General features: G+C 29.9%; 1 protein-coding gene across 13 annotated transcripts in view; it reads right to left on the reverse strand.

Annotated features, from left to right (window-relative positions):
• Positions 1 to 9,599: 9,599 nt before the first annotated feature.
• LOC107457141 (protein capicua homolog) overlaps positions 9,600 to 22,890 on the reverse strand; it is a 61,012-nt gene continuing 47,721 nt past the window's right edge. For all 13 annotated transcript variants that reach the window (XM_087169529.1, XM_087169526.1, XM_087169528.1 and 10 more), the window contains exons 17-20: positions 22,529 to 22,671; positions 18,630 to 18,782; positions 13,303 to 13,458; positions 9,600 to 11,063 (exon numbers count right to left, since the gene is read on the reverse strand). In XM_087169529.1, coding sequence (XP_087025655.1) covers positions 10,678 to 11,063; positions 13,303 to 13,458; positions 18,630 to 18,782; positions 22,529 to 22,671 — 838 coding nt within the window. In that variant the 3' untranslated portion in view covers positions 9,600 to 10,677. The remainder of the gene's footprint in view (positions 11,064 to 13,302; positions 13,459 to 18,629; positions 18,783 to 22,528; positions 22,672 to 22,890) is intronic.

Genomic DNA, 22,890 nt, shown 5'->3' on the forward strand with positions numbered 1-22,890 from the left:
AATGGATGTATGAATGGGTTCGTCCTATAAACGGGCGTGACGTATGGGTGTGGCAGAAGTCGAATTCTTGGCCATATATGGTGCCACTGGAAAACAAGAACAATAGTACCCTTAGTAGGCGTACGTCGACAACAACTGATCTTATGAACCTCTTTTTAAGTGTCAGAATTTTGTCAAGTCATATAATCAGTTTCTATATCTTGTATCAATAATTTATATGCAAACCTTCTCAAATGCAAAACGTTCAATCAGTATCAATTTAATATGTAACTTATTAATCGTTAAATCATTGATCGCACTGTTTTTTTTTTAAGATAATACGCATTCTAAAAATATAATCAAGACTATCAAAATTTTTGAATTACTTCGAAAAAATCTCTTCTGTTTATGGCATTGGCCGTATTTCCGAAAATACTCCGACAGATAAATAAAATAATTCCCGCTTTTTTTTTTTTTGTCAATTCTAAAAGAGTTATGTTATTACTGTTCTTATTCACTTTATTACTCGTGGCCGAGACCTTTTAAAGAAATTAAAAAACAAAAGAATCACCTCAAAAAATTGAGATATATTTTCTATCTCATTTATTCTTGTAATACTGAACAGTTAGTTTAAAAGTGGTTAGAAGGCATTTATAAAAAGTGTCTATTAACAAAACATTAAGCCATCAAAAATGCATCAATGAAATAAGCATTTTGATTAAAAAAATATGCATATTTTATTCGACAAAACCATGAACTATTGCATAAAATACAAGGATTAGTCATTTACGTCGTACTATAGCTGCCCAATGGGCTATTGGCGACGGTCTGGGAAACATCCATGAGGATGATCCGAAGACATGCCATCACAATTTCGATCCTCTGCAGAGGGGATGGCTCCCCCGCTTCGGTAGCCCGACGACCTGCACGCGGAGCACTAATAACTATTGGGAATTATATATCAGTTGTAATTATTTAGCTTTAATGTTTTTAATTAAAATGATAATTAAAACGGGAAACTTAATTTTTAATATTTATAAATACAACAGAAACAAAGTGAATTTTACAATGTCTTTTAATTAAAATATGCATATTTTATTTGATACAACCCTGATCTCTTGAATAAAATCTAAGGAAAATCTATTTATCAATTTCAATACGTTATTAAACTAAAATGGGATGTATATTTTTCGTTCAAGTGAAAGAAAAACTCTCAAATAAAGTGCTTTAAACACTCCATTCACTATGACAAATTTAAACGGAGACAGAGATATATTAGTATCCAGAAGTTCTTAAACGCACACAGTGAATGTAGTGCTTTTTTAATTTTATTTGTTATCTCAGAGTAAACATTTTAAAGGCGGATTAAAAAGTGAAGACGGGTAGCATAACTTTGGGAAGAATAGAAATTTATTTCAAGCAGGTGACAAGAAAATCCTTTCCGCGGTATTTGAAAAGAAACAAATCTTTGAGAATTCTAGATAAAAAGTATTAAATTTATGTTTTATTCAAAAGCAAAATAATGTGTTTTTGTGTTAATAACCATACATCAAAATTTTAAAGCAGTTTTCTTTTTTTGTTGTAATTTTATAACTAAGCAGAAAAATAGAATCAATACGGAGTCATAATACCGTTATCTTTAACATAATGTGGTATAACCTGAACCAGATATCATATTATTAGAGTCGAATACGGGATATACGGGAGTAAGCAACATCAGGGCTAAAGAGAATAGAAGGGCTAGTTCACTCCGCTCTTAGAGCTGAAGCTACGATTTCCCTCCTCATGACGTCACTGTGTCCACAGATCTCGGAAGATCGCACGCAAAGATATTATGATAATTTTGCATCTTTCTCTTTGTAAAAATAAGTTAGACTTTTTCTGGTTATTAGCTTTCAAACTTTACGTAATTAACACATTATTTCCGTTCATAAACATAGTTCAAAAAAACTTTCTTGGCCATTATATTAAAAAAAATACCATTTTAAACTTATAAAAATTTTTTGCTAGTTGGCGAAAATGACCCTATAAATACTTTATTTTAAAAAGTTCAGTTTTAACTTTAATTATTAAGAAAAATGAAAGCATATATCGACTTTTTTATCCACATATTCTTTTATAACAATAAGTTGAGTTAAATTTAGAATACCTGATTTTAAAATACGCCATTATTAGCAATTTGTTCATACTTAATCATTAGGAAACATCAACCTTAAACGCTAATTACTGAAACAAAATAATAATTTAGGTTCTTAATGACATTAGAAATTTTACAATTGTTTATAGATATTTAAATTTACGATGATATAATCTATAGATATTTAAATTTAAGAGAATATAATTTTTAAAAAAAATCATAAATATTTAGAATAACTACATTAAAAAATATGTTATGAAATTGGGAGAATTCCAACTATATAAACTGCTGTTTGTAGAAAATGCAACACCATGAAAGAATCATCAGAATCAAATGAAATTTAATGCAGAAACGACTTGTACTGATACAAATAAATGATGAAATTTTCAAAACAAAAGAAACAAATTAAGCGTCCGAAATCAGTATTTGGTGCAGCCACCACGCGCTGCAATAAGTGCTGCTATACGACGTGGCATGGAGTCAAACAGATGTTGAATATCTGCTTGAGGAAGAGAATTCCATATCGCTTGTATGCGCAACCAAAGTTCGTCTTTGGAAACTGCAGGACGCGGATCACGAGTGAGACGCCGACCAACCATATCCCACACGTGCTCAATAGGCGACATATCCGGCGAATAAGCAGGCCAAGGAAGAAGTTGCATGCGTTGTGCTGAACAGAAGTCTCTAACAGTCCGCGCAACATGTGGGCGTGCATTATCCTGCTGAAAGATAGCTCCAGGGATGCCTTGAAGGAAAGGAACGACTTCGGGCTGTAGCACTTCACGGACGTATCTGTTGCTATTGAGATTACCCTCAATTCGTATCAAATTGGATCGTCCATGATACGAAATCGCACCCCAGACCATAACTCCGGGTGTTCGACCACTATGTCGTTCAATAATACACTCAGGAAGGCAGCGTTGACCGGCATAACGTCTAACACGAACACGGCCATCATGGGTCCACAAATTGAAGCGTGATTCATCTGAAAAGACAACTTGGTGCCAATCAGCTCGCCAGTCTCTGTGCTCAAGAGCCCACTGCCGACGCAGCCGTCGATGATCCGCCGTGAGGGGAATCCTGTATAATGGCACCCTTGCACGCAATCCACGGCGCAGCAGACGACGACGAATTGACGAAGCCGACAATTGTACACCTGTAGCAGTAGACCAATGTGCTGCCAGCTGCCTGGAGGAAGCTGTGCGATCATTCACCGCCATGCGGAGCAGGTGTCGATCATCGCGCTCTGACGTCACCTTCTGTCGTCCAGTGCCTGTTTTTCGAGTTGTTCGGTGCTCGTCGGTCCACTGCTTCCAAACTCGCATCACTGTGGAACTGTTCCGCTGCATACGAGCTGCTATTGCGCGATAGGAAAATCCTCCTTCTCGAAGGCCGATTATCCTCCCTCGTTCAAACTCCGTAAGTTGCTTGAATTTCTTATTCTTCCGTCGTGGAGGCATACTCAGGTCTCACTAAACGTTTGCCACTAACAAATAATCATAGACTATTTTCAACGTCCCGCTACAGCACTTTATTTATACGCTTTCAGCATCAATTCAGAGGGCGCTGCGCGCGCCACGCACGCGCGATGGCTCTGAAACTCTATTAATTTGCATAATATCCTATAATTGACATTTGCTGCGAATTTCATTTGATTCTGATGATTCCTTCATGGTGTTGCATTTTCTACAAACAGCAGTTTATTTTATTTATACTTTTTTTTACATTTTAATTTTCTTTGACTTTTCACCTGCCTTTCTTTTTGAAGTAACGAGGCGGTTTCTGTTTAGATAATGAATTTTTATAAAAGTTCTTAACGACAGAATAAACGTATTGCTGTTTTATATTAACTGTGTCATTTCGGAATCCATTCTTTACATAGTTGTTCATTTACTTTAGGGAACACGCGGAAAATTATATCTTTTCCTTTCGTTTTTCTATCAGAATTTTTTCAAGTTGCAACTGGCATTTCGATAATAGTTTTAAATTCTCGTAAATTCGCTGCAAAAACTGAGGAAAGTAATTATAAAAAATAACAAATGTCTTAGAATATGTCGCAAAAAGAAATGCTCCAATATTAGTTAGAGCTAGTAAGGCCGAATGCTCCGTTCTTGAAGTAAAAGTGCGAGCTTTGAGCCAAAGTGACATCACTAGAGAAAATCGGAGGATTGGCGCGGCGAGAGCTACTTCAAAGGAGTGAACCAGCCCTTCTATTCTCTTTAGCCCTGAAGCAACATAGTAAGTTTGTAAAAGTTTTAGTGATATTATGTTTTGTATATTTTTACAACAGTCGTTGAACAGCCGACCCAATTTTTGATTTTACAACTACTAATGTTCAACTCCGTAGCCTTGTCATTTTGAACCCAATCCAGAAGACAAGGGAACTCCTGGATCAAGTATAGGGAGAAATTTGCCTTCGTGGAGGACTTTTAATGGAACTAACCCGTATTTCAGGGTTGCCACAGTAAAAATATGAACAAAAATAGTTGCTTTTAGTAGCCTCAAGCATGAAAATAGTTGCCTAAAACTAAGAAAATAGTTGCTTGAACAAGAACAAAAATTTATCAAAAATGGTAGCCAAATAACTGAAATAAAAGCTTAATTGTGAAATACTATGATTAGGACAGGGTTGATTACTTTATTTCCAGAGGTTAAAAAAAATTATTGCCAAAATTAATTTTGTTTGGTGAGTTTTAACCGTCAAAGCATTTAGCATTGTGTGTAAATATGTATAGAATTTTTTCTCAAAAATTTAGAAGAAACGGGTTTTTCTTTTTGGTCACAAAAAATTTGTTAGCCTAAAGATCAGAAAAAGCATGGTGGGTAGAGAAATATTTAGAATGTTAAAACCATCCGTTTGATTGATTTCCATCTTACAAACGGCATATTTTATAATGTCACTCAAATTTTAAACTACTATGCAACAGCATGGTTGTCACTCAAATTTGGAAAAAATAAATTCCCTGAACATATTACACACAATATATTGAGAGGAAACAACAATTAATGAGCTCTTGTGTCAGCTATATTGGGCTAAGTATACTAATTTTAATTTAGGGAAAAAAGGAACAGTTGAACATACTTAATGCTATAGTAAATGAAAAAGTTTAGGATAACTGAAATCATCAGCATTGGCACGACAGTCCATTGTGAGCCTGGGCCTTAATCAGAAGTTTTTCCCATTCTACCCTGCTCCCAGGAATTGATTTCCAGTTCTTTACTTTTAGGATGGAAAAATCCTCATCCACACAGTCTTTCGATCTCTTTTTGGGCATTTGCCTTGGCCCAAAAAGGCCTTGCCTACATGCCTGGCTAATCTCATTCTACTTAGTTTAATAGATTATATGATATCATCACTATTAAAGATCTCATATATATCAAAATTATATCTTTTTCTCCAGTTGTTGTTATCTTAAATATTATACTTAAATATCTCATAGATTAGGGTTTGAGTGGTCACCATTTTTTAAAAGACGATAATAAGAAATAAAATTCCCTGTATTTTTCTAGTTTGTAAAGAAATTTCCGGCATTTATCCTGCTATTTTAGGTGATTTTTAAATTCCCTGTATTTTACAGGTTTTCCCTTTGGAGTGGAAACCTTGAACAGGCTTATTTTTGTTTATAAGTCTTATTTTAATATCTTATTCAATTTTTATATTTTATATCAGTTCATATCTACAGGGATGATTGTGAGCACAACTCAAAAATCCTGAAAATTTCTTGAGTAAAGCATTAATGATGCATTTCAAAAAATTAATTTCATTATAATATAAATTCCAGTTCTAATGATTTTAAATGACGCCTGGTGGCTGAGCGGTAGCGGTTCGTGCCACAGGTCCCTGGTTCGATCCTCGGGCCGGGCAAGGTTGACTCAGCCTTTCATCCCTTCAGTGGGTCGATAAATGAGTACCAAGCCTGCTTGGGAACTAAACACAGGTGGTTCCGCGTTCGGCTGACCACCTGACCAGTACATCTGCTCCTGCACCCCAGAGCCCAAGGTCAAGAAAACTGATATTTTTAAATAAAATGTACAAGAATTTTAATACACAAATGTGACCGATGATTTCCTGAAACTTTTGGACCTTGGATTTCCGGATCACGGTTAGCAAAAAATCCGGATTTTTTCCGAAGCACAATCACCTCTGTATATTTAAAGAGTGATAGATATTTAATAAACAGGAGTTGATTTACAACAATCAGTATCAAAACTAACAATTTAATTAGATTTAATACATAGTCACAAGTAATAATTTCATGCACAGGTGATTTTATATACAGATATAAAAAATAGTTTACCTGCTGTACATTGTTTTGCAGTTCCATTAAAACTGTTGCTCATACAATAAATATATGTTTTACTCCTTAGACTTTTTATACATAAAATAGGTTAAAAAGAATCTTACAGGAATGCCAACAATTTAAGGTATTATTATATTTTTAAAATAACCCTTAACTGTCAATAATACTAATTTTATAGCATTACATATTGAAACATTTTAAAGCAATAAAAAAAAATGTGAAGAAAGAAATTTTTTTCCTAAGAGATTTAAACAATAACTTAACAGATAGTAATAAATATAAGATGTAACTATTTTTTAAAATATTAATAAAATACATATTTTGTAAAATACTTTGAGTAAGTTAACTGAAAATTTCTAACATATAATGCAAATAATTATAACAACATTTTAAATTAAAGATAACAAGAATAACTTAATATTTTATGAGTAAAATTGCCACACGAGTTCTGCAACCCAGAGCCTTTGGAGAGTGCTCATAATTCTTTCAACAATTTAAACAAAAACACCCATTTCAACAATCTAGTTCATAGCATCTATGACTTGTCATAATTCTTTACTTAATAATCCCTAATATTTTAAATGATTCTGTCAGGAAAAAAAAAGCTATGTAGAAAAGGCTAAAATCTTAATAAAAAATAATATTCAACTCATAACCTTCAGAAATTTAGGGGCCTGTGTTACTAATTTCACCGTTCTTCAATCAAAATTTAAATTCCCTAATGCATATCTAATAAATGAATTTTCATTTTGTTGAATAAGTTACAATTAAGAAAAAAGTTGGTGCAGCATTGTAAGATATGTTGCATTCTAATTAAAGGTTTCTTTTTAAAACACTTTAAAGCAAAACAAAACTGTTTTTATAAAAGAAAAACAAATGAATATTTTTTAAAATAAACAATATTTGAATGGCAGGGTCAAAATATTTCGGAGTAGACTCCAAGCTATGAAACTTACACAATAACTTTATCTATTTCAAGGTGAGTAGCCAGTTTTTTAAACAAAAAATAAGCACATTTTAAACATTTTCCAAAAGAAAAAAAATTATAATTAGGATCTGTGCAGTAATAAAAATTTTTTCTTCTTCTATCATTTAAAGTTTTTAATTCATAAACATAAAATCAATAAAATTAAAAAAAACTTTACGTAATCATAAAATAACTAGTTTCTGATAAATATTGCAGAGAAAATTGTGAAAATAATGCATTTTTTGTAATTTAGAACGACGATCAAAACAGCAATGAAAGAAATCTTTTTCCAAGAAAGAAAATTAAGCACTTTTTACAAACCTCAAATAAAAAAAAGCACCAACCATTATGGGATTTTAAAAAAACGTAAATCAAAAATAAGCACCTTTAAGCATTTTTTAAAAATGCTACGCACCCTGTACTTTAAGCTATTGAAGTTTAAGGTGTAATCTATCAAAATTTAAAAACATTCTACTCATTTACGATATTTTTACTCAACAAATCCAAGTGCATATATACAGGGTATCTGCTACATTTTAGATTTTCAAATTCATGACTTAACGAAGTTACTATTTTCTGCAACAAAAACACAACAATAAATTTAAAAAAGCACTAAAAAACATTCATTGAAATGATAGGTATAACCAAAACTGTTATACTCTGCATCTTCATATTTACAGATTTTAAAATTAAAAAACAGAGTTAAGAAAGAGTTGAAGCAATAAAATAGCTGAAAAAAATACAAAAGTGAATAATTTCTTCTTTTTTTCTGTAGAATTAAATTTTTCTAAAGATACTTTTCTTGTTCATCGGAAAGGAAAAAAATATACCCGATTTTTCCGTTCTCATTTCGGAATAAAAATTGCCTTAAAATTTTGAATAGATAAAGCAATAAATAATAACAAAAATTCAGAAATCACAGAAGTTTTAAAAGATAATTCGCTCTAGAAATGATGTTTTTTCTTTCATTTTTTGAAAGAACACCATAATTTTTAAAGAACACGATAAAAACATTTTTTATTTTAATCAAATATGACTGCGAGTGAGATTATGTTACAAATTCAGATAATCGGAACGCTGTGAAATTGGGTAGAGGGGGTAAATTCTATTTTATAAATTAGATTTTTCAGCGACCTAAATCCATGACTTTTCATGATTTTTTTTTTTAAAAAAAAAATAGTTAAATTCATGACAAATTTTGTTCAATACCAAAATTCATGACTTTCCAGGTGGGCGGATACCCTGTATATATATATATATAAAAAAAAATTAAAAATCTAAACTCGAAAATACCATAATTAACAAACTTAAAAACAATGATATTTCTCAGAGCTTAAAGAAATTAGAAATCCATTAGTTGCTTTAACACTGAACCATGTCAACTACTTGAAGAAAGCAGTAAAGTAAAGATTTTAAAATCATTTATGTCATTAATTCACAACAAAATATGTGTAACATTTGAAATTAAAGTAACTGAATCCAATTTTATATATATATATATTAAAAAAACAAAAAACAAATCTAAACTCGAAAATACCATGACCAACAAACTTAAAAACAATGGTATTTCTCAAAGCTTAAAGAAATCCATTAGTTGCTTCAACACTAAACCATGTCAACTACTTGAAGAAAGCATTAAAGTAAGATTTTTAAAATCATTTATGTCATTAATTCATAATAAAATATGTGTGACATTTGAAATTAAAGTAACTGAAATTCATAAGAAGCTAAGTCACAGTGAGTATACAACAAGGAGCCTTAAAAATTATAACACTAAGTTAAAATTAGAAGAATAACAACTAAGATAACAACTATCAATAATAGTTAGCATCCCTGATTTAAAAAATAAAAACAAGTATTAATAATGAGTATTTACAAAAATGAATGAAGGTGGATATGTCTCAACAAAAACAACAAATGATTTTTAAAACCATAAATCTATCAGATAAGATAAGAACAACAACAAGAAATAATGTTTTTTTGATTGCTGCGAATAATCCTATTGTATAACAAGGTGCCTGGCAAAGTTTCAGATTAAGTTTCTCTCACTTTATTAAACGCACACACAATATTTTTAAAAAGCCCAACCAGCTAGAATTTGACAAACCTAAAGGCAGAATTTGCAGGGATTATTACAGATTTAAAAAATTACAATCTACAGATCTACTACTGATAAAAAAAAATTACAAAATACAGTCTATAGGTTAAAAAAAAATTTTTTTTTTTTTTTATGGCAAGCAGAATTTTTGAAAGTAGTCAAAATAAAGTGGTATTTTTTTCCAGTAAATACTTAAATAAAGAACACCAAGAGTTTTGGTTTTATAAGCAAATCATATGTAATTACATGAAAGATATCATTTAAACAAACTTTAAAAAAATTAGTAATTTTTTTAAATCTATTTTTTTTCATTTTGCAACTTCAGTTTTTTTTCTTATTATTATAATTATTGCATTAACAATAAAGTGAGGTAATTACTTAGAAAATAAGGTAATTTAGAAAACCAAAATTTTTGTGCTCAATTATCAAACTTTCATCTTGCTAGAATTGCCTATCTGGGATAGTCAAGCTTTCACTGTAGTTGGTAAATTATTAAACAGTATTAAATAAACCACACAAATTTAAACTTAGCCTTAAGCGCACCTACTCAAACAATGTCAGATTTTTAGCTACACTTCCACTAAAAAACAAAATTAAAATATCAACTTAATATTTAAAAAAAAAAAAAAAAAAAAAAAGGAAATTAGCTTTTACATATTTATAAGAAAACAAATTAAGTAAATTATTTAATGAACAATTCTGTAGTAGAGTGCTTCACTTAATTTTATTTAAATAATGTTTTCTAATATTTATTTGCTAGCATATAATACTCATTTATACTAAATATGTATCAATTAAGGGGGAAAAAATTGACTAAATATGGTTCTTATTGCACAACAAATTAACCAAGTTGGATTACACAAGGATTAGAGAGAGAAAATAAATAAATGCACAAGAAAGTGTAAAAGCATTTCATCTTGAAAATTTAAAAAATGATAATTGCAATGAGGGAAAATTCTTTTTCCTCAGGAATTTAAATTTTCTTTGACTTATAAATGTATCATTTTCCGGGCTATTTATAGAAATTAGCAATCTAACTACCTTTTCCAAATTGCCAGACACCCTGTTTTAACTCAAATAACGTGATAAGACATGTTAAAATTGTCATTTCATACATCAGATAAATAAGCACTTAAAAAGTGACATGACTAGTTTAGTTTATCAGCAGCTAAAATCAGGTTTGCAAAGTGCTTTATCAGCTCTGCTCGTTCAAGCACACTGATGATGATGATTCTGTTAGTTTTTCATGAAGCAAGCTAGAACTGTTCTTTGTCTCCTCGCTCAAAGGAGAGGGTATCAGGGGTGGACGATTCTTGCTGTTCACGACGACGGGACCAGGGGCTAAAAATTTCTGAGAACTCGTAGTAGGGCGGGACACGGCGTCCACAATGTCAGGTCGCGTGTGGGGAGATGGAGATGACACGCACCCGTTGGTGCCACCAGTGGGCGTTGTAGGGGGTTGAGGTGTTCCAGAATTTTGGGCCATTAATTTCTGTCGTACTTCACGAATTTTTAACTGCAGAGTATTTTTGGTGGGGAATGCTTCCTGGTGGACATGCTGGAACTGAGCAGTCTCTTGTGCTAAAAATAGAACACATGATTTAAATAGATTGTGTAAATATATCAAGAAATGCAAGCTTACAAATAAAAGAAAAAATTACAATACAGCATAGTTGCCACAGAAGAAAATGAATATAGTTGCTTTTAGTAGCCTAAAGCATGAAAATAGTTGCCAAAAACTATGAAAATAGTTGCCTAAATAAGAACAAAAATATGACTAAAATTTTATTAAATGACTTAGGTAATTGTTATATACCATGATCCATTCAGTCAAGTTGGTGGCAAATATGATAATTTTTATGTAAACATTAATGTTCCAGCATTAAATTTTTATATCAAAAACATTTGTATATTTGCAGAAAATTAAATACTTTTAATTACTAGCAATCACTCAAAAAAATATTTTTCTATTAAAAAAACACTTTTTCTATAGAAATTTCAGTTCAACCAATAATTGATTTAGCAAATTTATATATATTGTGAAAAGTGATAATTCAAATTCAAAAATTCACACACCTTAATATCGTATTAAAAATTGTGTCTTTTAAAATCATGCAGAATTTTGTAGCTGTAACCGTTGAAAAGGTGATCGAGAAACAAAATAAGACTCATAATAGAATCTGTGCAAATTAAGCGTAATGAAAAGTGATGACTCAAATTTGCATTTTTTGCAAATTTTCGCAAAAATGTGCAAATGTCTTTTTGAAGAAAAAAAAATTCATTATGTTCAGAAGCTATTGCGGGCCGCAGGTTGTTATCCCAATTTATGCTTTTAAAAAAAAACATCGCTAAGAGCACAATAAAGTCTCCCAATAGTCTAATAACACAATAATTTTTTGGAAAATGGTTACTTTTTTTAGTCTTTTCAGACAAAAAAAGTTGCCTCAGGTCAGATTGCATTTTAGTCGCCTGTGGCAACCCTAATACAGGGATGAGTTTCGTAAAAAACCAAAAAAGATGAAAATGAAAATTTTATGTGGATAACACTTTTTTGAATAATTGTAAAAATACCTGAAATTTGTGCAAGATTATGTAGGACGAATATTATTAAGAATATATCTGCAGAATATTATCAGTTATAATAAAATATTTTGGTGCATGATTTTTTTTATTTTAATTGTGAGAGTAAAAATTTCAGTGGGTGATTTTTTAATTTCGTTAATATGAATCCAGATGTGAGGTTTTTAAATTACATGAATATGAATGGGTGATGTGCAATTTTAAATATCATGAGAACAGAACATGATGCATAATTTTTAAACTGCGTGAATAAGTATTGCGATATGTACTTTTAAATAGCATGAATTCAAATTGTGAAGTGTGAATGATGCACAATTTTTTTTTAAAAAAATTGTGTGCATACGAATCTTGATGTTAGATTTTTAAATCACGTGAATATTTATAGCGATAAATAATTTTAAAACTAGCGATTAAAAATCACGATGTGTACTTTGAAATCGCATGAATAATTTTAATCACATTTATATAGGAGAAAAATGAGTTTTTTTTTGGGGGGGGGGAGGGGAATGGAGCTTGAAAAAGTAGAACTTCCTTTGAAAAAGCAGAAATTTTCATTTAAATAAATTGGAAAAAAAAAAGTAAAATTTTGCTTAAAAGCGGAAAAAACTCACCCATGATAATAGCAATGGCTTCACTAATTAAAACCTATAAAAATTCTCATCAATTCAGCTACTATGCTAGCTACTTAATCCTAAATGTTTCTAAATTATTGGAAATGCAAAGCTAGCAACATGGATAGGGAAAAATCCAGTAGATTTTACGAAATTTAATTTTCCTGATAATTGTCGCATAATGTACTAAAAATTTTACACATAGGGAATATTAGGGATTTTCATGGGCATCAAAATAGAAAAACTTATATTTTTCAGTTATGATAAACATTAAACATACTTGTAATATTATGTATATTCATAATTTTGAATATTAAAAGGCATTAAATTTATTAAAGATACTTAGAAGATTTTTTTAATTAATATAAAAAGGTTCTGAATAAAAATAAGCTGAACATTTTAGAACAAGAAAAGTTTTGATCGAATTTATATAAATGAGGTTCGCTTCATTATGTATTAGTAACACATATTTAAATATTTAAGCAAGCAAAATATAATATGTACAAAAATTTTATTTCAATGGGGATTTTTTTAGGAAACTTACTCAGTTTTAGGGAATTTTCGAAAATCTACAAAAAACCAGAAGAATTTTCAGTAGAGTTGGCAACAATGGAAAAAAATTAACTCACCTGTAGGAAATAAGCCAACATCTTTCAGCAGCTGCATTACCAAGCTCCTTCTTGTGTCCAGAATTCTCCTCTGTGAAGACAGACCTTTCTCTCCATCATTCGGTGTTTTAGGAGTTCTCGGAGAATGAGCGCCAGATATATCTGCCTCCGTGAATTCTGAAAGTGTAAACATTATAAGTAAGGATTGTATTTTTGCATAATGTGATGCAATTTTAATACAGTCAGGGGTCTGTCCAGACATTTTGCGAAAGGTCCATTTTTGAAAAATTGTGAAAAATTTACTCATAATTTGTGAATATAAAATAAACGTTAAGTGACATTCCTTCAACCAGGGTCCTGCTTTTGTGAATTTGTGCAAATGGGGTCCTGTTATTGTAAAAAACTTCTTCAAGGAGTTTTTAAATTGTAAAGAGATACAAGATTATGCTCAACACTGTAAAAGCATAATTAAGAAAAATTAATTTCTCAAAAATAAACAGCAATAAACAGCAATTAAATTAGAGATGCAACATACAGATATTTGGTATTTAGCCTACACTGCTGAACGCAGAATATTCATTTCGGATGAATAAAGGAAGAAGCATCTGACGAAGACATAACTTAATTCGTTTACATCTGTCTTTCTTGTTTTCATCCTTGGGAAGGGTTTATTCGATTAACAAAACAATAATGAAGATAAACAAATTTGTGAAAGGTCCGATTAAAAGAAAAATCATTTTGTGAAGGGTCCGTTTTTAAGTTAAAATATTTTGTGAAGGGTCCGTTTTTATGAAAACCTATTTTGTGAAGGGTCCGTTAACGGACCCCTGCCTCACTAACGCGAAACGGGTTAAAGTGAAATATCACTTTCCATGAAACACACGTTTGGTCACAGGAATCAATTAATGTTGTATCAAGGGTCTGTCTAGGGTAAATTTAGTACCGATTATTGGTACCTTCTCAAATTCACATTAGGGAAAAACTGTAGTTTCACAAAACACTTTTTTAAAAAAAAAAAAAACAAGTTCTCATTGCAATCTACAGAAGAGAGGAGCTTTTCTGCCAGCTGTCTTTTACAAAAAGGTAGCAAGTGGTTAGTCAGCTGGTGCAATGTGGTAAGCCTAACTGGTCGCTTAGCCACATTAAAGCGAGTTTTTTTTTTCTTTTGCAGAGTTTTTTAAAATGAAACAACGAGGCTCTCCCTCTATAAACTATACAGAAAGTCAAAATTCGAAGATTATTCTAAACATTTGAACTTTATCTTAAACACTATTGTAAATTTATTTTAACAAACCCTTATTTTTTATGAAACATTTTTCTCCTTGTGAATCTTTTTTCTGTCTGACCTAGCTGAAGATGTTCTTATAATAAAAAAAACTTTTAGTGCTAGTAAATACATGTTTTTACTACAGGGTTCCCACTCTTTGAACAAAGAAAAAATTAAGGACTTTTTGAAAAATTAAGTACCCTAAAAAATGGTATGATTGTTTAGCATCGAATATACCCTCAGTGACAGTGCCAATTATTTACCTTTCTTATAAAAGAAAATCAATAAATAAAGAAATAATAAAAAACCATTTTATTACAATCTAAGTACAGATGTAATTGTATTAAATAACAGGGCTCGCCAAAGTAGTACCAGGCAATTTTAGCAAACCTGGATCAGTTTTTTTAAAAATATTTTCTGATTGTTGAGGGTTAACATCTATGAAACTAATCTGTATTTCATTTTTAATGATTTCATTCAAATTGAATTACGTGCAGAAATTAAGATTTGCAATTTCTTTTTACAAATTTTTACTTTTTAAAAAAAGAATAATTGAAGAAATGTGAGAACATTAAAAAAATTATTGTAAAAAGTTTTTTTTTTCTGCTACGAGACATGCATCACATATTCAGTTGTAGGCCTATCTTGCTAAATACTCAGTTACACCAAAAAAAATCTTTATTTTCTATTAATAAAATGTTTCATTCATAAGAGTATATATTAAAAGAATTAATACTAAAAAGTTGAATTAGAGTTAGGCATGAGAGTAGTTTTCTTAACTATGGTCCTATTTCAAGTAAAAACAGGCCATACTAATATCTAAGCACCTTAAATCATTCCACTTTTCTTCACTAGGCTTAACTTAATTCATTCTTAATATTATTCTCTATGATTATTATGATTTGATATTCTATTTATTGCAAATTAACAGATTAAAACTGAAAGTGGTATTCTTTTATTATAAAGTAATCCTGTAATATCACCTTATCAGGAAACCATTTTTATGAAAAACTTATTGAAAACAGTATGTAACTTAACCATTTTTTATATTTACTTTTATGGTGAGCTTTACATAAAATAATTTCAGACAAAACTGTTATTGGGAATTAACTTTACATAGTATTACTAAACAATCTGGCAAAAAGTATGAATTAATTTTAAAGCAATAATAATTTGAATAAAGAAAACAGTATATTAAGTTGCAATGTTAACTGAATAAAATTATAGTTAAAATCTAAGTTTGAAATTGATTTTAATAGACATTAATAACAAAAAGTTTGGAATCTTTTAATTGAGTAGATTTAGATTTTTATGTAAGATAGATTTTGCTTATCCTTAACTAATAAAAATAATAGTGTAACAATCCAAAACTTTAAAAAAAAAAAATTTTCTTTGCAACAAAACAAACTATAAATAGTAACCAAATATTTAACTTTCTTGTTAGAAGAAAATCATACATTCTAATTTAGTAAACAGGAATAAAAATTTTAAATATTTTTGAAATTAAGGACTTTTAAAAACTTTGTATCAAAATTAAGTAGTTTTAAGGACCCTTAGTTTCCAAAATAAAAATTAAGCAGTTCTTAAGGACTTTTAAGAACCGTGGGAACCCTGAATTAAATTCAAGTTGAAATCTAACTATGGACATTGATTTTCAAATTTGGATACAATTTTAAGCCCAAAATTTTACAATAGCAAAATTTTTTAATATATGGGGAAAAATATATAAAAATTTACCAGTCATAAATGATTTTTATTCGTAGTGACAATTTATGATAATATTTTCTTACTTTACCATATTTTTGTGTTGGTTTTTTAATATAATTTTCAATTTTCATAAAATAGGTGCCTCTCAAAAAACCCTAGACAGACCCCTGTGTATTTCAGGGGTGATTGTGAGTCCAAGTCAAAATTCCGGAAAATTTCTTGAGTTACACATACCTATACCATTTACACATACCTATGATGACCTGGAGAAGTAATTAAAATTTACAAATATGTTTTTCTTCCTTGAGTTTATGATTATAATAACTATTTACTGATAAAAAAAATAGATATTAATCATGAATATAAGCTTATAAAGTATCTCTCTGGCTCACCTTTACAAACAAATAAAATAAACTGCGTTTTTAAGTTCCACCTTTGAAAATTTGATTTCCAGAAATTCCGTGATCAATAATTTTTTGAAAAGTCTGGACCTTCGATCTCCGGAAACTTCCGGATCACTGTTAGCGAAAAATCCGGAAATCCGGATTTTTTCCGGAGCACAATCAGCCCTGGTATTTTACATGTTTAACATTAAATTTTCAAGCCGATTACCTCTTACGATACAGCACAGATAATAAATAATTAGGTATGATAGTATAGTAATTATATATTGATGATGATGAATGAAATCATTCATTTTGAGGAATGCTATTTCTATTTTCTTAAATTGTTAAAAGCAGCAGATGGGCAAGTAAGTAAAATAGTTTAATAAAGTAGTTCGAACTTTGCAACTTATTCTAATTTGTTAGGTTCATAATAGAATTATTTGCACACATTAATGTAGTACATAATATGTATTAATAATACAAAATAAATTGTTTTCATAATGTATCGGATAAAACGAAATTTGGTTAACATGAAATTATTATGATACTCTTGCCAATTTCACATTTACGAGGTTCGATAGTAGTTACAAATAAGTTATGAGCACTTTAATACAAAGAATTTAAGAATGAGCACCAAATATAAACTCCTTTTGTGATTTCTGAAAGTTTAATTATTAATATATTTAATTACATATTGCGGTACAAAAAAAGTATAACTTTTAATGTAATGTTCACAATATTTATTATTTTGAAGATATGGACAACAATGTTTAAAAGTAATCGAATTAATATAATTTCATAATCATGAATACAATCAATTTAGATTTATTTCGTAACAAGTAAATTTTATGTTTGTCAACAGACTTAAACTTTATGGTACATTACAGGTTCAAAAACTCATTCTGAATTTCATTACTTGAAAACTTACAATTTTATATAAGCAATTTTGTATTTAATTATTTTTTAAACAATTTTACATACAATACGTATATTTTATATAAACCTTCTTGGAGAGTTGATATATAACATTTTTCTTTCATTTTAGAAATGAACCGTGTAGTGTTTAACTGTATTCCGAGAATACTTCACTAGGACTTCTTTACATGAATAACATCAAGTTTGTTTTTTTAATAGTTTAGAATTGTCATTTTTTGAAAAAGTGGTTACTATTAAAAATAGACACTTGTTGGAAACAAAATATTCTCATTTTTCTCTGTAAGCCCTCTGTGTGTAATTTTGTAATTCTACAGGTCATCTACAATCAATATTTAGCAAATCTACTTCTCAAATCATTAAGATAGCATCTTAGATTTATCTGACCATTAAATTAATAGTAATTCTTTATATATATATATATATATATATATATATATATATATATATATATATATATATATATATATATATATATATATATATATATATATATATAAGTATCTCATAACCACAGTGAGTTTTATACTTGATGTAAAATTTAAACATTGTCTGACTAACATAAAAATAATTTTTTACACATATGAATATGCCTATTTTACAGATGCAATTCGCTAATATTTTATACCATACATTTATTTTATGTAGGGGAACACAACCTATAGTATTATGCCCTTGACATTTTGCCTAAAGTAATATAAAAATTAAAGAAGATTTATTGTTGAATTATTTTTAAACTAACATTTAAATTAATTCCATGAAAATAAATCTAAATACAATGTTAAAATTCAGAAGTTCGCTTTCTGAAAGTAAAAAAAAATTTACTTTCAGGATATTTAAAAAAATATAGAACAAGAGAAATAAGAAATATAGAATTTATGAATGTATAATTTCAATATGAAATATAGAAATTATGAACCTAAGTGCAAAAGAACACACAATTCAAAGAGATCAAGAACAAGAAATATAGAGTTTAAAAACAGGAAATTCAAGTAACATACACAGAAAAATAATGATAGTAATGAAATGTGAAGCGAAGAACAAACAATACAAACCTTCAATACTGAAATTTGGCCCAAAGAATTTTATTCCTTCAAACTTAGCAGCACTTTTTGGAGTTTTGGGAGTACCTGTCTCTGAGCTGCTTGATTGAGATTTGGGTTTGCAAGGACTTTTCATAGCTTCAACCTCTTCTTGGTCTTGGGCAGCTTTAAAAATAACAACATCTTTAGTACAATGCAGAATATAAAAATTAAGAACTAAATTTTTGCCAAATTTAAGGATGCTGATTCTGTATTGGGAGCAATTTTCAGGATACCAATGTGAATTTGCAGATATACAATTGGTAATAATTTTAGTAGTTCCTGCACTTAAGCAACAAAAAAACAAAAAAAAGAAGCATTTTTAAGAAAACTCAGATTTTTCTTTCAAAAATTTCTTGTTTATATATATATATATATATATATATACACAGTCGGACTTGTTCATCTCGAACCTCATAGGAAAGGCAAAAAATTGGAGATAAAGAGGTTTCTAGTTATAGAGTACTTTAAAAAAAATTAAAATTTAGTTAAGAAATTTGATTAAAAGTGCTTTAATTGTTTTTAGTAGAAAAATACAGGCATTTCTGTATCTTTAACACTGTAAAAAAAAAAAAAAATTTAAAAGATTTTTGAGGTCTAACCATCTTTGTTATGTTGTTTGGACATTTGTGCTCGATTATTAAAAATTGGAGAAACAGGTGTTTTGAGAGAAAAATTTCGAGATAAGAGAGCCATGGAAAATACATTGATTTTAAACATTAAATGTGAGGAATTTTAGAAATTTAAGATATACAGGTTTTAGAAATATACAGGTTTGATATATATATACAGATTTAACTGTGTATGTAAATATATATATATATATTATGTAATGTTAAAAGAATTATATTTTAAATCTAATCCATAAATAGTGCTTGTATCTAACGCGCAAAAGTTTAAAACCTTTCCCACAAGAAAGTAATAATACTGATCTAATGATCTCAAAAAATGTGATGATGTGGCTTTAGTAGCTTGGGAAATTGATCAGTCCCACGCTACTGAGACCTATTAATATTTAAATACATTGTCCAGAAAGATATAAAAACCCTCTTTCCACGGTCAAATGTGCTATTCTCTACCTATCCACCCAGCATGTAAGGTTGTCACTATGGGGCTCTGGCCCTTACTTTAATAAAATTATATTATAATTCCTGCATTTTCCTGTATCTTTTTCAAGAAGCACCGGCCACACTACAAACTTACAATGTTTATGCATATATATATATATATATAAGTGGGATAAAATAGTATAAATACGGAAAATCAATAAGTATTGATAAAACATGAGGATTCTCTTGTAAAAATCAGTAGAGTATGATAATGATATAGTGATGGGAGAAAAGAGATATAAGAGCTTTTTATATATTTCTCCCACATGGAATGTTCTATACCATCAAATCAAGGGTAATTGTCTCTAACACAAAGGAAATAAAGTAATACCATACTTGACACACTATGAAGACTTAGGTGTTTCTTTTGTTACATACTTGTGTTTCATGGCATAAAACAAAATTTCTGAATTTGAAATTTCTTCAGTTCTTTCTTAGATACATAATATTTCTTGCTGCTAACTTTAACAAAAATTTGGAATGTATAAAAAATTTCAGGACATTTATAGAAATGTTTACTAATTAAGAACAATTTTGAGCCCTATTAGTATTTTTTTTAATTGGTAAGTTGATCTCAAACAAAAGAAAAAGAGCTGTATAAAAGGTCATTCAAAGATAATAAAGCATCTAATGAGTGGGGTTAAGGGTTTGTGATTTGCATAATTTTGCTCACAAGGGGAAGGAGGGATATTTTTAAAATTATGTTTCCCCTCATAGGTTCATTCTTTTTTTGATTTTGAAATAATTTTGTACTCAAAATGTTATGAAATGAAGTAAAACATAAATTTAGCTTTATGCAAAGTTACACCCTCTATTTGAATTAATCCTAAATTTATATAACTGCATTAAAAGTCAAAAACCAGGAGAGCCTCTCTAAGGTTATGCCATGTTAGCAAGAAAGGTGGTTTGTGATATGCATGTTTTTGCTGACTAAAAATGATTGGAATCCTGTAGTTGCCAAACAGCCTTAATCGAGAATATATTAAGGAAATGAATGTGATGTACAGTAGTATTGAATAGTTCTCGCTATCAGAAATAGTTAAATTTGAATAGTAATGGATCAATAAAATGTTTTAAAAAATATAACTTTAATTTTAAAAAATATACATGTTACATAGAGATTATATATTTTATTTTATAATTGTCATTGAACAGCCGACTCAATTTTGGGCTTACCACTACTACTGTTCAACTCCATAGTCTTGAAAATTTGAACCCAATCCAGAAGACAAGGGAACTCTTGGATCAAATATAGGGAGAAATTTGCCTTCATTGAGGACTTTTTGATGAAACTAACCCGCATTACATGGAGAGGAAAAACTCTACTACTAACTGAAACTAAAACTGTGAGGCTAACCTCCCAGGGTTAGCCTTACAGCAAGGAGACTAACGCATGATCTGTTTACCACTAAGGATATTTAACGTTAGCACTGTGGTCGGTGCGAGCCAGATGCATAATTTGTACAGACCAGCTGTCACTAGGATTTGAACCCTTATCACCTCGTTTGAAAACAAACGCTCTATCCCCTTATCCATCATGGCTCATCAAGATTAACTGCTTCCCTTTCCAATTATTTTGAAGAATAAAATGCAACAAATAAACATAATTTTTTTATTTCATTAATAAAGACAAGGAACTAAAACAAAACCTAATGCACATGTTTTAGGTTTAAATTATTATTTTTTTTATGTGTAAGAAACATTTAATTTGCCATCCAGTTTACTATCCAGAGTTATCTCGGGCAAATGAAAAAAGTTAAATATTAGTCTTTGTATGATAGTTCTTAAAACAAGGGACAACACAAAGTGATACTTTTCAAACGTCAGTGAAGGAATACGCCATTTTTTTTTCTCTTTTACTCTTATTGCTATGTTAATTCAGCAACCATCATATAAGCCAGGGCTGTCCAAGGCCCGCATGCAGCCCTCTAACACATATTGTGCGGCCCGCCAGGCTGATCGGCCTCGGTTTTCCCATTAAAATGTAAGCAAATTGTTTTATAATCCTTCTGTTCCATTGTTTTATAATTAATAATTCAACTATTCATTGTTATTGTACAAGAGGTAAGAGGTTATTGTTCAACTTTTTCAAACTGCGGCCTACCAGGTGATCAGTGACCGGAATTCTGGCCTGTGGGCTCTTTGCAGTTGGACAGCCCTGATATATGCAATAGCACAAAACACATGTGCAGTCCCACAATCCAACAGCAACACTCCCAAATGAAATTTGGCAATCTTCCAATTACAGCAAGTTATGTTTTTTGCTTCCGACCGTGTAAAAACGGGATTAAACGAAATGCATTGACAAGTTCTGCTACTCCCGAGTTTTCTCGGGATGATTAATATTTGCAATGTATACGCACCCATGTTAACTCGGGATAATCAGATGAGCGGTTAAATAAAAAATATTAAACTCTATGAGTAACTTTTTTGATCATTAAATAAAATAATAAAAATAGCACACAATATTTATAAATTATTTTCTGCCCAAAATCAGCTTAGGAAAAACAAGTTTTGTAATAGAATAACTTTTTTTCTTTTTTTGGTCTCAGGTGTGTAGTTTCAGATTTAAGGCAAAATATGCAAAGAGTAAAATTATTATTAAAGGTTCCAAACTTCCAACCACAAGTTGAGTACAAATAACATTAATTATTTACAATTAATTACAGATATAAATTGCATAATAATAAATTATGAAGCTATTATAATTTATTGATTACAAGTATTTGCATGTTTTCTACTGATAAGAAGAGAATGACTCACTGGAAAGTCTCCTTTTTTTTCTGTAACTATTTACAAAAGCTCTGGGTGAATTGGGCAATGAAGCAGCAGAGGAAGGAGATTCTTCAGGATTGAACTGAGGCAATTCAGCAAAACGAGCTTCAAAGTCAACTTGCTCTAGAACCCTGACAGGAAAGAAAAAATGAATAAATCAATAACATTTCATAGTACAGGGTAGCCACTCAAATCTGTAAAAAAAAAATTTCCTGTGTTTTCCCTGTACATGTTATACACAATATATTAAGAGGAAAAAACACAATAACTGTTGTATGAGCTGTATCGAGCTAACTATACTAGTTATAATTGCTGAAAAAACTTAAGGAAAACATGTACAGCTGAACATA

Source organism: Parasteatoda tepidariorum, chromosome 8 (assembly GCF_982258835.1).
Source record: "Parasteatoda tepidariorum strain Cologne lab strain chromosome 8, Ptep-v5.0, whole genome shotgun sequence".
Taxonomy (NCBI): domain Eukaryota; kingdom Metazoa; phylum Arthropoda; class Arachnida; order Araneae; family Theridiidae; genus Parasteatoda; species Parasteatoda tepidariorum.